The sequence below is a fragment of the Phyllobates terribilis genome, unplaced genomic scaffold (genome assembly GCF_046119375.1).
Source record: "Phyllobates terribilis strain yellow unplaced genomic scaffold, ASM4611937v1 Scaffold_9__5_contigs__length_417890890, whole genome shotgun sequence".
Taxonomy (NCBI): Eukaryota; Metazoa; Chordata; class Amphibia; order Anura; family Dendrobatidae; genus Phyllobates; species Phyllobates terribilis.
In genome coordinates this window covers 141,000,245-141,013,407 of record NW_027362769.1, presented here as the reverse complement: position 1 = coordinate 141,013,407, position 13,163 = coordinate 141,000,245, and the positions used below count along the sequence as shown (strand labels likewise).

Here is a 13,163-nt window from a genome sequence, read left to right as displayed (position 1 = left end):
ACTTGGTGATCTGGCTTGTACTGCTAGAATTGCATGGATTTCGTAAAAAAAACAATATTGTGCCGTACTCCAGCCCATGATGGTGGATTATGCATGTACTAACCCTTAGAAGAAGAGCCATGCTTCATCTTTTATTTTGAGTGTTTTAGAAAATTAATTTAAATATGCTAATGAAATATACATATAAAAATAAATAGGAGTGTAACTTTCTGGGGTACAGAAATTGGAGTAGTACTCAGACCCTGGAGACTGAGGAGGTCCGGAGGCTCCTCAAATACCTAAAAAGATACTATTATTATAAAAAAAAGTAGACTCACCTCTGTAAGAATATGTCCGAATAAAGGAAACCAAATGGCCTGAGGGATACACATAAATATATTTTCAGGTGTAGGTATATATATGGCATTATATACATTATATACTGTATTTTGTAGCCTGAAAATGTAAAGGGATCCCGTTACATGGATTTGCAGCGCTAAATAACCAAAAACACGTTATTTCTGTGTTTTAGAATGTTACAGACATACTTTTATATAAACTTTTTGAAAAGGCACAATGTAAAGAATAAGAGCCACCATTGTGATCAGATGTAACAGTGTATATATGGCCCCTGTGGTCAGCCAGAGATTTACACAACACAAATTTACTTTCGCTTGGTGGGCATTCATATATATGGCTCTTCTTGTAAAACATGGATAGCTGGAGTCCATCAGAGCAGGAGCCGCTCTTACAAAGCAATTTTACATTTTGGCACTGAAGAGGGCAATCCTGAGTGTGGGGGCCCCTTCTTTGCCATCTATGTGCCTTAGGGTTTATGGACGAATGTTGTTTTCATGTAGAAATCCCATTGAGCACTGTAGTGCGATACAAGTTAGAAACTGTTTGGCAGAACTATTTTAGCATGGTAGTTGAGCATTATATGGAAAAAAAAATTGTGATCACTACGGTGGTTTTGTTTTAGATCTGTACTGTCACTGGTTTACCGCGACAGAGAGGATCCCGAAGACCTTGCTGTCTGATTTCTCCTACTTCTGCACTGATTAGAAGCACTTCCCCTTCATATTGAATGGTGCAGGTTTCTTCTAGCAGTGCAGGGGTTAATCTGCTCAGTTGAGAACTCCTGGAAGCTTACCTGCCTTGATGCTCTCAGCTGTTCACTGTTGACCACTCCCCTCTCCTATATATACTGGACTCTGGCAAACATGTATTGCCATAGTTAGCTTCATGCTGCATGGTTTAGGAGTTGATGAAGTTTTGTTGTTTGAGAAGGCATTTGGTGGATTTAGCTAAAGACTGTTGCATGGGTTTAGTTGTGTGCAAATCCTCTCCTTCTCCTGCTTTGGTTTTCTCCTTCCTTCATTCCTGATGTTTCCCTTTGTTGTTTGTGAGAGCATATTTGTATGATTGGTAATTTCCTTTATCCCTGTTTGTATTACCTTGTTAGTCTGATTAGTGTATTACCATACACTACTACTCCCCTCTTCCCTGGGTGGGAGGAGGGAACAGACTAAGGGCGGATTCAGGAATTCAGCAAGGTATGTGGCCCTGGCGTCTTCACCATTAGAAGTAATCCGAGGAACAGGGATAGCTAGGGCACCCCTAGCGTTAGGGACAGGGAAGGAGCCCCTAGCCTCGGGATACCCGAAAACAGAGGCGTGACATGTATGGAAGAATGTATCAAGTTAAAAATGGCACCTGTCTTCAAGTGAGATATATTACGGAATAAGCAGAGTTGGTGCGAATTGATTCTCAAGACGCGGTCCAGCGGACTGGTTGGTAATCTGTGGCTGCTAGATGGGATCCTTGAGAACTGCCTCCTACCTGACGGCATTCGCGGCTCTTCTTTTGATTAACTGGCATTACTAGGGATGGATTAAGAGTAGCAAGGGCCCCGGGTAGTTTAGAAGGCATGGGCCCTACCCCCTTTGATAGGTCATGTGATAGTTCATGTGAAATTAATTTGGCACAATATTAATATATTAATTATAATATTTTTTTTACATTAATTGTATGACTTAATATTGAGCACAATTAAGTATGCGGACATCCCCTATATACAGTATGAGACCCTACTCACAATATGAGCTGCCACAATCCTCCTATACACAGCAGAAGGCAGCACGTAGCCATCTATACACAGCAGGAGGCTGCACTGTGCCATCTATACACAGTGGGAGGCCGCAAGTAGCCATCTATACACAGCGGAAGGCCGCACGTAGCCATCTATACACAGCGGGAGGCCGCACGTAGCCATCTATACACAGCGGGAGGCCGCACGTAGCCATCTATACACAGCGGGAGGCCGCACGGCGACATCTATACACAGCAGGGAGCCGCATGTAGCCATCTATACACAGCGGGAGGCCGCAGGTAGCCATCTATACACAGCAGGAGGCCGCACGTAGCCATTTATACACAGCGGGAGGCTGTACATAGCCATCTATACACAGCGGGAGGCCGCACGTAGCCATCTATACACAGCGGGAGGCTGTGCATAGCCATATATACACAGCGGGAGGCCGCACAGCGCCAGCTATACACAGCGGGAGGCCGCACGGCGCCCCCCAGATACAGCGGGAGGCCGCACGGTGCCATCTATACACAGCAGAGGGCCACACGGCGCCATCTATACACAGCGGGAGGCCGCACGGCGCCCCCCAGATACAGCGGGAGGCACGGCGCCATCTATACACAGCAGGGGGCTGCACGGCGCCATCCATACACAGCAGAGGGCCGCACGGCGCCATCTATACACAGCGGGAGGCCGCACGGCGCCCCCCAGATACAGCGGGAGGCCGCACGCAGTCACGCGCACACACAAACATATACAGACACGCATAAACACATTTGAAACACAAAAATACATATAAACAGACATCACACAATGATATCTGCACACACACACACACTGTGACACATACACACACTCACTCACTCACCATCCCCCGGCTCGGCTCCAGCTCCTCTCCGGTGGTAAGCAGCAGTGCAGGGCGCACACTGCGTGACATCATGCTAGCAGACACAGCCCCGCACAGGGCCATGTCTCCTAGCTGTGACGCGGCCGGGCCAGCACAGAAGGAAGTTAACAGGTGCAGTGCTGGCCCGGCCAAAGAAGAAGCAGTGGCCCTGAGAAGCTTCTGGGGGAGCGGTTCGGGGACACCCCCACCTCTGCCTGCCAGTGCGTGTCGCATTGGCGCCGCACATATTATAATGAGGGCAATCTGGCCATGGGCCCCCTAGGAGCCTCGGGCCCCGGGCGGTAGTCCAGATTGCCCTCAATATAATCCGCCAATGGGCATTACGCTGCAACATGACGTTGTGCCAAGCTGGCTATTTAAAAGAAGAGCCACAGATGCCGACAGGCAGGAAGAGGTTCTCAGGGCTCCTGTCCGAGAGCCACAGATTACTGACCTGTCCGCTACAAATTGATACTATCCAATAAGTGAATAGCTAGTTCCTGAAGTTGATATGTTAGAAAGAGGAAACATGTGTAAGGATCCGAGCGACTTTGACAAGGGACAAATTCTGATGGCTTGACAACTGGGACAGAGCATCTCCAAAATAGCAGGTGCTGTGTGATGCTCCAGATATTTAGTGGTTAGAACCTACAACAAATGAACTTGCAACAGAGTCAGGGGTGCCCAAAGCTCGTCAAAGTACGCGAGGAGCAATTGCTAGTCTGTGTGGTCCGATTCCACTGAAAAGAAACTCCAAAAAAGGGAATGCTGACAATAATTGAAAGATGTCAGAGTACACAGTCCATTGCAGCTTGGGTCCAGGTACTTGCAAACTGATCTGAGTGGTCATACTGAACCTTATCCACTGATTACATTGGGCATGCGAGCATCAGAACTGGTCTATACTGCAATGGAAGAAGGTGGCCAGGGCTAATGAAGTATGTCTTCTTTTACGTCATGTGGATGGTTGGGTGTATCTGTGTAACTTATCTGGGGAAAAGATAGCACCAGGATGCACTATGGGGAAACGATTAGGATGCTCTTGGCAATGAATTGCTGGGAAACCTTGGGTCCTGGCATCATGTATAAGTTGCTTTGACAGTTTTCATCTACCTACCCTCCTACAAGGCAATGATATTCCTTAATGGCAGCAGGAAAATTTCCCTACCACACTGAATAAATTGTTGAGAAAATTGTTTGAGGAACATGATGAGAGATGAAACTTGGCCTTAAAATTCCCCAGATCACAATTTGATGTAACCAGAAGTGGACACAATTTTTTTCATAAGTAGATACTAAACTATTAAAAACAGATGATGGAGCCCAAGCCTTTCTGATGTGTGGATCAGACTGTTAAATTGAATAATGTTGAAGGTCCAAAAAATATTAAAAGATATCTGAGATCATCTGTGATATATCCACTTAGGAATCCCACCAATTTGGAACATGGAAACAGCTGAGCATTCACCAGCTTGCCCATGCATGTCCTCCTCCTGGCCACGTGTCTTCTTGTCTGGAGTGTTAGGTGGGTCTAGAGGATTTGCTGTAAAAAGCCTCCAATAAAATGTCTATTGGTCAAAACACCTGAGGAGATGGTGCTTGACACAAGGATTAAAGGTACACAAAAGAAAGCATGCAAGTCACACATTGCACCTCGGGCCCTGCACTGGGTAACAATTATGGCTTGTGCACCTGTGTATTAGAAAGTTTGAAACCTATCTCAAAAGTTCTACATGAGACTATTTTGAAGGTCCTCACTTTTAGTTCTTAGGGTCTTGGTTGTTAAAAATAAATATCCTTCTTTAAAGTGAATTTCCAAACTCCATTTTACTAAAGCTAATTTTCATAGTTTCAGGTTCTTTTTAGGCTGAAGGTAGACATAAGTCTATATTTCTTGATGTCCATCTTTTCCTCACTGGTGTTTAAGTAGCTTGTGCTTTCGGCTCTTGGACATCAGCTCTCTATCTCCGGCTCACCAGTAAGTGCACATAGACTTGGGTTACACCCAACAGTCAGAGAAGGCAATGTGTGTTTATTATTGTACCTGTTGATGGAAGACATAACGCCCCCTGCAGTTCTGTATCACAGTCTTCAGCTGTCCAATACCCACTAGTGTCAATGTACACACAGCTCCCATCGGACGGTGACTCTTTCTCTGCCCATGATGTAAATAGAGACGTCGTGCCATCTAGCCACCGAAAGTCGTCTCCGCTCTGGTCATATGCATAAAAAAGATTTCACTTTAATCCCACAGTAAGATGAATGCATAATAAACATGTTATAATACTTTTATTCTACATAGCAATATCCCTACTCAGGGGTGTAACGATCATGGTCGCAGCGGGTGCGAGTCAGGGAGCACTTGGACGCCAGCGCTGTTTTCAGCTGAATGTCCTGCACCATAATCACTATATATGTGACCTTACTGCCATGCGTCGCCCTCACCCATGCGCCAGTTATGGAGGATGAAGAGGACGCTGCATGCCGTGGGAGCAAGGACACATGAGAGGAATCATTTCTTTTTTAAAAACGTATTGGAGAAGAGGACATCAGACATTATTATAGGATGGAGGCCAAGAAGAGGGACATAATTGCAGGATGGGGAACATTATTAAAGGATGGGGGCAGGACGAGGGACATAATTGCAGGATGAGGAACATTATTATAGGATGGGAGCCAGGACGAGGGACACAATTGCAGGATGGGGAACATTATTAAAGGATGGGGGCAGGACGAGGGACATAATTGCAGGTTGGGGAAAATTATTATAGGATGGGGGCCAGGACAAGGGACATAATTACAGGATGGTGAACATTATTGTAGGATGGCAGCCAGGACGAGGGACATAATTGCAGGATGGGGAACATTATTATAGGATGGGAGCCAGGACGAGGGACATAATTGCAGGATGGGGAACATTATTATAGGATGGGAGCCAGGAAGAGGGACATAATTGCAGAATGGGGAACATTATTATAGGATGGGAGCCAGGACGAGGGACATAATTGCAGGATGGTAAATATTATTATAGGATGGGGGCCAGGGTAAGGGACATAATTGCAGGATGGTGAATATTATTATAGGATGGGGGCCAGGACAAGGGACATAATTGCTGGATGGTGAACATTATTATAGGATGGGAGCCAGGACGGGGAACATAATTGCAGGATGGTGAACATTATTATAGGATGGGGGCCAGGACGAGAGACATAATTGCAGGATGGGGAACATTATTATAGGATGGGAGCCAGGATGAGGGAGATTATTGCAGGATGGGGGACATTATTACAGGATTGAGGTCATTATTACAGAATGGGGCCTGGACCGGGTACATTATTACAGGAATGGGCCAGGACTGGGGACATTATTACTGGATGAGAGATATTATTACAGGATGGGGGACATTATTACAAGAAGAGTGGACATTATTCCAGGAAGGGGCAAGGACTAGGGAGATTATTACTGGATATGGGCCAGGATGGGGGACACCATTACAGGATGAGAGACATTATTACAGGATGGGGGACATTATTACAAGAAGAGTTGACATTATTCCAGGAAAGGGCCAGGACTAGGGACATTATTACTGGATGTGGGCCAGGACAGGGGATACCATTACAGGATGAGGGACGTTATTACAGGATGGGGCCTGGACGAGGGACATTATTACAGAAAGAGGGGACATTATTACAGGAAGGGGCTAGTACTAAGAACATTATTACTGGATGTTAGCCAGGACGGGGGAAACTATTACAGGATGAGGGACATTATAACTGGATGGGGGCCTGGACGAGGGACATTATTACAGGCGTATGTACATCTGGCTAACATGCTGGTGGGAGCCCAGGTGCAAATTTTGCACCAAGGCCCATAGAAGTCTAGTTATGCCACTGTCACATTTAATGTACAAGGGAAGCTGGATGACAATGGCCCTCAATGAACTGAACATAATGTCTAATAAGACTTCATATAAGAAGAGAACACTTGTGATTGCGAACAATAGACATTTTTTTCTTAGACATTGATGGCTATTTTCACTTACATTAGCTCTATAGGATCCAATCCAGTGAGGATATCCCAAGCGGTGAACAAGGATGGTCACAAAGGCTTGATGATATTGGTCAGTAATGCTAACCAAATTATCCCCATATTGTTGACAAGCAGAGGCGGCCTCATACCAGGACATGTTTCCAGATATTATTCTGTATATTTTATCTCCATATTCCATAGTCTCTGATACCGGGAACAAGTCAGAGCTATTAACAGACAGATTATAAATGTCTAAAAATAATGAAAAAAAGTATTTAAAAAATGACCTAAGAACCCAATTTATCATTTGCGTTTTTGTTTTTTTTTAAATCACTTTTTTTTTTTTTTGCCTGGTGGTATTGATTGATTATTTTTGTTTTTCATGAATTTTGCGCAAAATCAAAAATGCTCTATTTATTTTTTTAAAAACTTCCTATCAACTTTTTTTTAGCATGAAAATTCCCATGTTCATCTAAAGTGTCGCAATATTTGCACAAAATAAATCAAAAAATCAATTTAGGCGTACATAAAATCACTCCATGGGGAAACTGAAGTACATTTGTGCAAATGTTGTGATTTTTTAAAAAGTTACAATTGATGAATCAGCTGAAAAAAAAATTGGAGCATAAAAAAAGAGAAAAAGAAGAGGCAAACACACATAATATAGATTTTAAAAAAGGGTGTAAATTAAAAGAATTAGGCGCAATTGAAAAACAGGTAAAAAACACCAAAAACTAGACAAAAATACTAGCGCAAAAACAATCATGAATGTGCTGCTTAATGTTTATCCTGAAATTCCTTGCCTTAACTCTATTGTAAAGCGCAGTCAATTAAGCTTTTTATATACAAAAAGTTTTTTCCTTATTAGGAAACTTTGTCTGACATACATATGAGTCCCCATTTCTAACTTTTCTTAAAGGGAATTTGACAGCAGATTTTGCTCTGTAATCTGACAGCAGCATGGTGTAGGAAAAGAAACCCTGATTCCAGTGATGTGTCACTTAGTTTACTGGGTGCCACAGTTGTCTCTGCTGCAGTTATCTCAATGCTGAGCTCTGTATAACCCCGTCCACACCACTGATTAGCTGCTTTCTGTGTACATTGTATATTGACGGAAAGCTGCTAATTTGTGGTTGGGAGCGGGGTTGGAATAGGAGGCACAGGACACCTAGTCCTCTAGTGATAATCTCCTGCTGATAAAACACTGATTGGATTGAAACAGCAAAATATAGTCCAGTAAGTGACACATCGCTGGAATCAGGGTCTCTGCCCCTACTTCATGCTGCTCTCAGATTTCATAGCACAAACAGATTCCTTTTAAATTTGCTGAAAGCAGATGTGTCACCATATTTCAGAATACACAGTTCATACATTATTGAATACATCTCTTGGGTCCAATGAGGCTGGTGTACTTACTATGAAAATTCAAATTAAAATTCTGACATTAACATGAGTATATAATTTTTAGAGTTGAGCAATTCAATTCACTCTGATTTGTCCAGTCTCCAGTCAGATCCTCCTCTTCACTTCTGGATCCGGCATTCTGGGTGACTCTTTCCCTTGCTAGGCCCTGTAATGCCGTGACATTGTGCGGCCCTGTACTCGCAGGAGGCGCCCAGAATGCCAGGATAAGGAGGCTCCAAATAGATGTCTCACAGCACAGATAACAATTAACCATGCCAGTATTCACACATGGCATCTTACCTGGTTCTTTCTCACAAATAAATCCATATCCTTTAGGACTGCACTTTTCCAGATACCATTTTCCAGTTGGGTGAACAGTATGGTTTGCCGATATCAAAGCGCAGAGTTGATCCTGATCATTTACACCACTCTATGAGGAAAGAAATAAATGACACAACTTGTAATCAGCTGCTGTTTGAGTGATTTCCATTAAAATGATTGAAAAATAAATTAAAGGGGACTGGTCACTTGTTATAAATATGCATTTTTTTTACCTGATGTAAATGCCGCTGTTCTCCTGAGTCTTGCACTGTGTTTCTTTTCTCCCTGCGCCTCCCTGTTACTGAGATATGGCTCTCTGTTCCTCATATGTAAATCTATTCCTTTTAACAAACTGGGCGTGTTCCTCAAGAAAACGCCCATAGAGATTTGAGGACCACGCCCACTTAACAACAAAACTAGATTATATACAGGGAAGAGGAGGCCATATCTCAGGAACGGAGAGGCGCAGAAACAAAAGAAAAACATCGCCGGATTCAGGAGAACAGCGGCATTTACACCAAGTAAAAATAATATACATTTATGGCAAGTGTAAAAACCTGTTTTACAAGTGGGCAATCATTTGGGTGTTCCAAATTCAGAGTAAAACCCTCTCACTTCAATATGAATCAAAATAGGTACATGGGCATGAATATGGGAATAGTATTCATCTTTTCACACCAACATGATGTTCAGTGCTTAAAAAGGAGCCATGACAAGGATAATGGATCTGTTTTCAAACAGATCCCAATAAATTCTGACTGATCCCATGGATTTATAATAGAATCCATCAGGTTTCAGTCTGGGTTCTGTTTTTCTTTTTTACATCAGGAATAGTGATGCAGACCATTGAAAAAAAGGGAAAGCTCGACGGATGGGGCAAACTCGGTTCCCAATGTGGTGCCCTTTATTTTGTGTGAGCGTTGAATGTACAAGTCGTATTTACTATTCTGTTCGTCACCCTAGTGAATCCATTAAGGGGGATGTATTATGAACATAACCCTTGTTCAAATGCCCTATAAAGTCATGTTGACATTAAAGAGGGTGTTCTTCTTCTCAGAACCGTCCTCTGCGAGCCAGAACTAGAAGCCAATGTGTACGAGCGGCCCCCATTCTGGCAGATTCAAGCAGTTGTTGTATTACAAGAATGGTCATCATGTGATACTAAATATTACATTTCCCCTACAAAATCAGCTGTCTTATGGGGTGCTGAGAGCAGGACTGAGAGTGATCAGCTGATTGCTAGGGTCTTATTTTAAAAGGGTATTTCTGAGATGAGACAAGCCCATTAATTACTTGTTATAGGCCTGAAAGTAAAACATGAATTGAAATGCATGCTAAGACCATAGGAAAAATGTAGCAGCACGTGAAGCTACCCACATGGAGTATAGGTTGGCATCAGATGTATTTTGTTCATGACCATAAAGTTTACAGCTTTGCACTTACAGATCGAGCTGGAGTCCAATTGCTGTATGTTTGTAAAGTGCCGTTTTCCCAGAAATCATAATTATTTTTGATGAATCTGATCCAAAATCCTTTCTTCTCCCCAAAGAGCTGCATAACTATAAAAGCTAAAGCAAAATGGAAGGTCAGATGATACGTACGCATCATATGTGGGACAGTACATTTTGAGGGCTTACTGGTCCCAAACATTTTACTTTACGGCATGTCTTAGTGGAAATGTGTTCTAGTTAAGGTAATGTACCTACTTGCCAAAACTTACAAGGAATCTATCAGTAAGATCCACCTCCTTCCCCCAAACTGAATATACAATGGCATGCATGTCTTTCAAATGTAAATCCATTGACACTTTTATATCTTTTATCTGTTGTTGCATTTCCAAGCAATCAGAGTTTTCATCCATGTGCAAACGAGGCATTAAATGCTTTGGGCATATCAGAGCATTTCCTGAGTCTCTGCCTCCTCAGGTTGTTGCCTCATCCAGTACCAGCTTCTTTGTCTTGATTGACGCTGTCTGTGTTACATCAGGCACCAGGCTGGGATATCAGACAAGTGAGATTTCAATCAATCAATCAATCAATCAAAAGGGGCTGGGAAACAACCTCAGGAGGAAGAAGCTTGATAAGTGCTCTGATACTCCCAGAGCACTTAATGCCTCATTTGCATATAAATGAAAAAGCCAATTACTCAGACATGCAGCAACAGATAGAAGATATAAAAGTGTTTGTGAATTTACATTTCCAAGACCTATATATGAGGGGGTGGGTTGATTTTACTTACAAATTCCTTTTAATGTTTTGCAGAATGCTATAAAGCAATGGTCTTTAATCAGTTGTTCTCCAATTGCTGTAAAACGACAACTGTCATCATGCCCTGGCAGCCAAAACCATGCTGCTATGAAATAGGTATAGGAAGGAATATGTTTGGTTTGTCTATAGACGACTAGGAGGACATTATCGACAGTAAGGTGGGATGCATGAACATAAGTAAAATGCAAATGACAGCAAATTTGCCCCAAAAATATGCCGATGGCAGGAAAGATTTAGTGCAATGCATTTGGCATGGTGCTAATTTCCTCTTAGTCACTCCCATAGACACTGCCAAGGTGCTGCCGGTTCGTCAATTATCTGGCACAGTTTGCCCAGTAAACACAGGTGTGATTCGATTTTTCTTTACTGGGACAAGGAACCAGTTCGCTGCCCTCACTCTGTGTCCAAATATTCTGGCAAAAGACAGAGCGGTTTGATGGTCTCCCAGCCCAAAATGACCCAGGGCACATGCCCGGCTAGTACTTTGTAAATCTATGCAACCATTTCCCGACATATACGTGTATATAGCAGGCTCAGGAACAAATATAACGGGTGCAGGCTGTGCCGGGCGCCGACTGTTTTAATAATGTCCATTGACAGGTGCTATTCACAATATTAGAATATCCTCAAAAAGTTTATTTATTTCAGTTCTTCAAAACAAAAAGTGAAACTCATACAGTATATCTAGTCATTGCAAACAGAGTGATGTATTTCAAGCGTTTATTTCTATTAATGTTGATGATTAATGAAAACACAAAAGTCATTATCTCAGTAAATTAGAATAATTGACAAAAAAAACTGCAAAGGCTTTCTACGCGTTTAAAAAGGTCCCTTAGTCTGTTTCAGTAGGCTCCACAATCATGCAGAAGACTGCTGACTTGACAGATGTCCAGAAGGCAGTCATTGACACTCCACAAGGAGGGTAAGCCACAAAAGGTCATTGCTAAAGAAGCTGCCTGCTCACAGAGTGCTGTATCCAAGCATATTAATGGAAAGTTGAATTGAAGGAAAAAGTGTGGTAGGAAAAGGTGCACAAGCAACCGGAATAACTGCAGCCTTGAAAGGATTGTTAAGAAAAGGCCATTCAAAAATTTGGGGGAGATTCACAAGGAGTGGACTGCTGCTGGAGTCATTGCTTCAAGAGCCACCACACACAGACGTATCCAGGACATGGGCTACAAGTGTCACATTCCTTGTGTCAAACCACTCATGACCAATAGACAACGCCAGAAGCGTCTTACCTGGGCCAAGGAGAAAGACCTGGACTGTTCTCAGTGGTCCAAGGTGTTGTTTTCAGATGAAAGTAAATTTTGCATTTTATTTGGAAATCAAGGTCCCAGAGTCTGGAGGAAGAGTGGAGAGGCCACAATACAAGCTGCTGGAGGTCTAGTGTGAAGTTTCCACAATCAGTGATGGTTTGGGGGGCCATGTCATCTGCTGGTGTAGGTCCACTGTGTTTTATCAAGACCAAGGTCAGCGCAGCCATCTACCAGGACATTTTAGAGCACTTCATGCTTCCCTCTGCCGACAATCTTTTTGGAGATGGAAATGTCATTCTCCAGCAGGACTTGGCCCCTGTCCACACGGCCAAAAGTACCAATACCTGGTTTACAAACAACAGTATCACTGTGCTTGATTGGCAGCAAACTCGCCTGACCTTAACCCCATAGAGAATCTATTATAGAGAATCTATGGGGTATTGTCAAGAGGAAGATGAGAGACCCCAGAATGCAGATGAGCTGAAGGCTGCTATCAAAGCAACCTGGGCTTCCATAACACCTCAGCAGTGCCACAGGCTGATCTCCTCCATGCCACATTGCCGCATTGATGCAGTAATTGATGCAAAAGGAGCCCTGACCAAGTATTGAGGGCATTTACTGAACATACATTTCAGTAGGACAAGATTTCGGATTTTAAAAACATTTTTCAAGCTGTTATAAAGTATTCTAATTTACTGAGATAATGACTTTTGTGTTTTCATTGGCTGTAAGCCATAATCATCAACATTAACAGAAATAAACACATGAAATAGATCACTCTGTTTGTAATGACTCTATATAATATATGAGCTTCACTTTTTGTATTGAAGAACTGAAATAAATTAACTTTTTGATGATATTCTAATTTTATGACAAGCCCCTGTAAGTGGTCAGATAAAGGTGATTTGCCTCTGTCACTCCATCAG

The 13,163-nt window shown here is 42.8% G+C and overlaps 1 protein-coding gene across 4 annotated transcripts in view; it reads right to left on the bottom strand.

Annotated features, from left to right (window-relative positions):
• PLA2R1 (phospholipase A2 receptor 1) overlaps positions 1-13,163 on the bottom strand; it is a 171,970-nt gene that overhangs the window by 21,662 nt on the left and 137,145 nt on the right. For all 4 annotated transcript variants that reach the window (XM_073647079.1, XM_073647076.1, XM_073647078.1 and 1 more), the window contains 5 exons: positions 10,155-10,279; positions 8,691-8,820; positions 7,000-7,238; positions 5,002-5,170; positions 318-356 (listed from right to left, as the gene is read on the bottom strand). In XM_073647079.1, the coding sequence (XP_073503180.1) occupies positions 318-356; positions 5,002-5,170; positions 7,000-7,238; positions 8,691-8,820; positions 10,155-10,279 (702 nt within the window). The remainder of the gene's footprint in view (positions 1-317; positions 357-5,001; positions 5,171-6,999; positions 7,239-8,690; positions 8,821-10,154; positions 10,280-13,163) is intronic.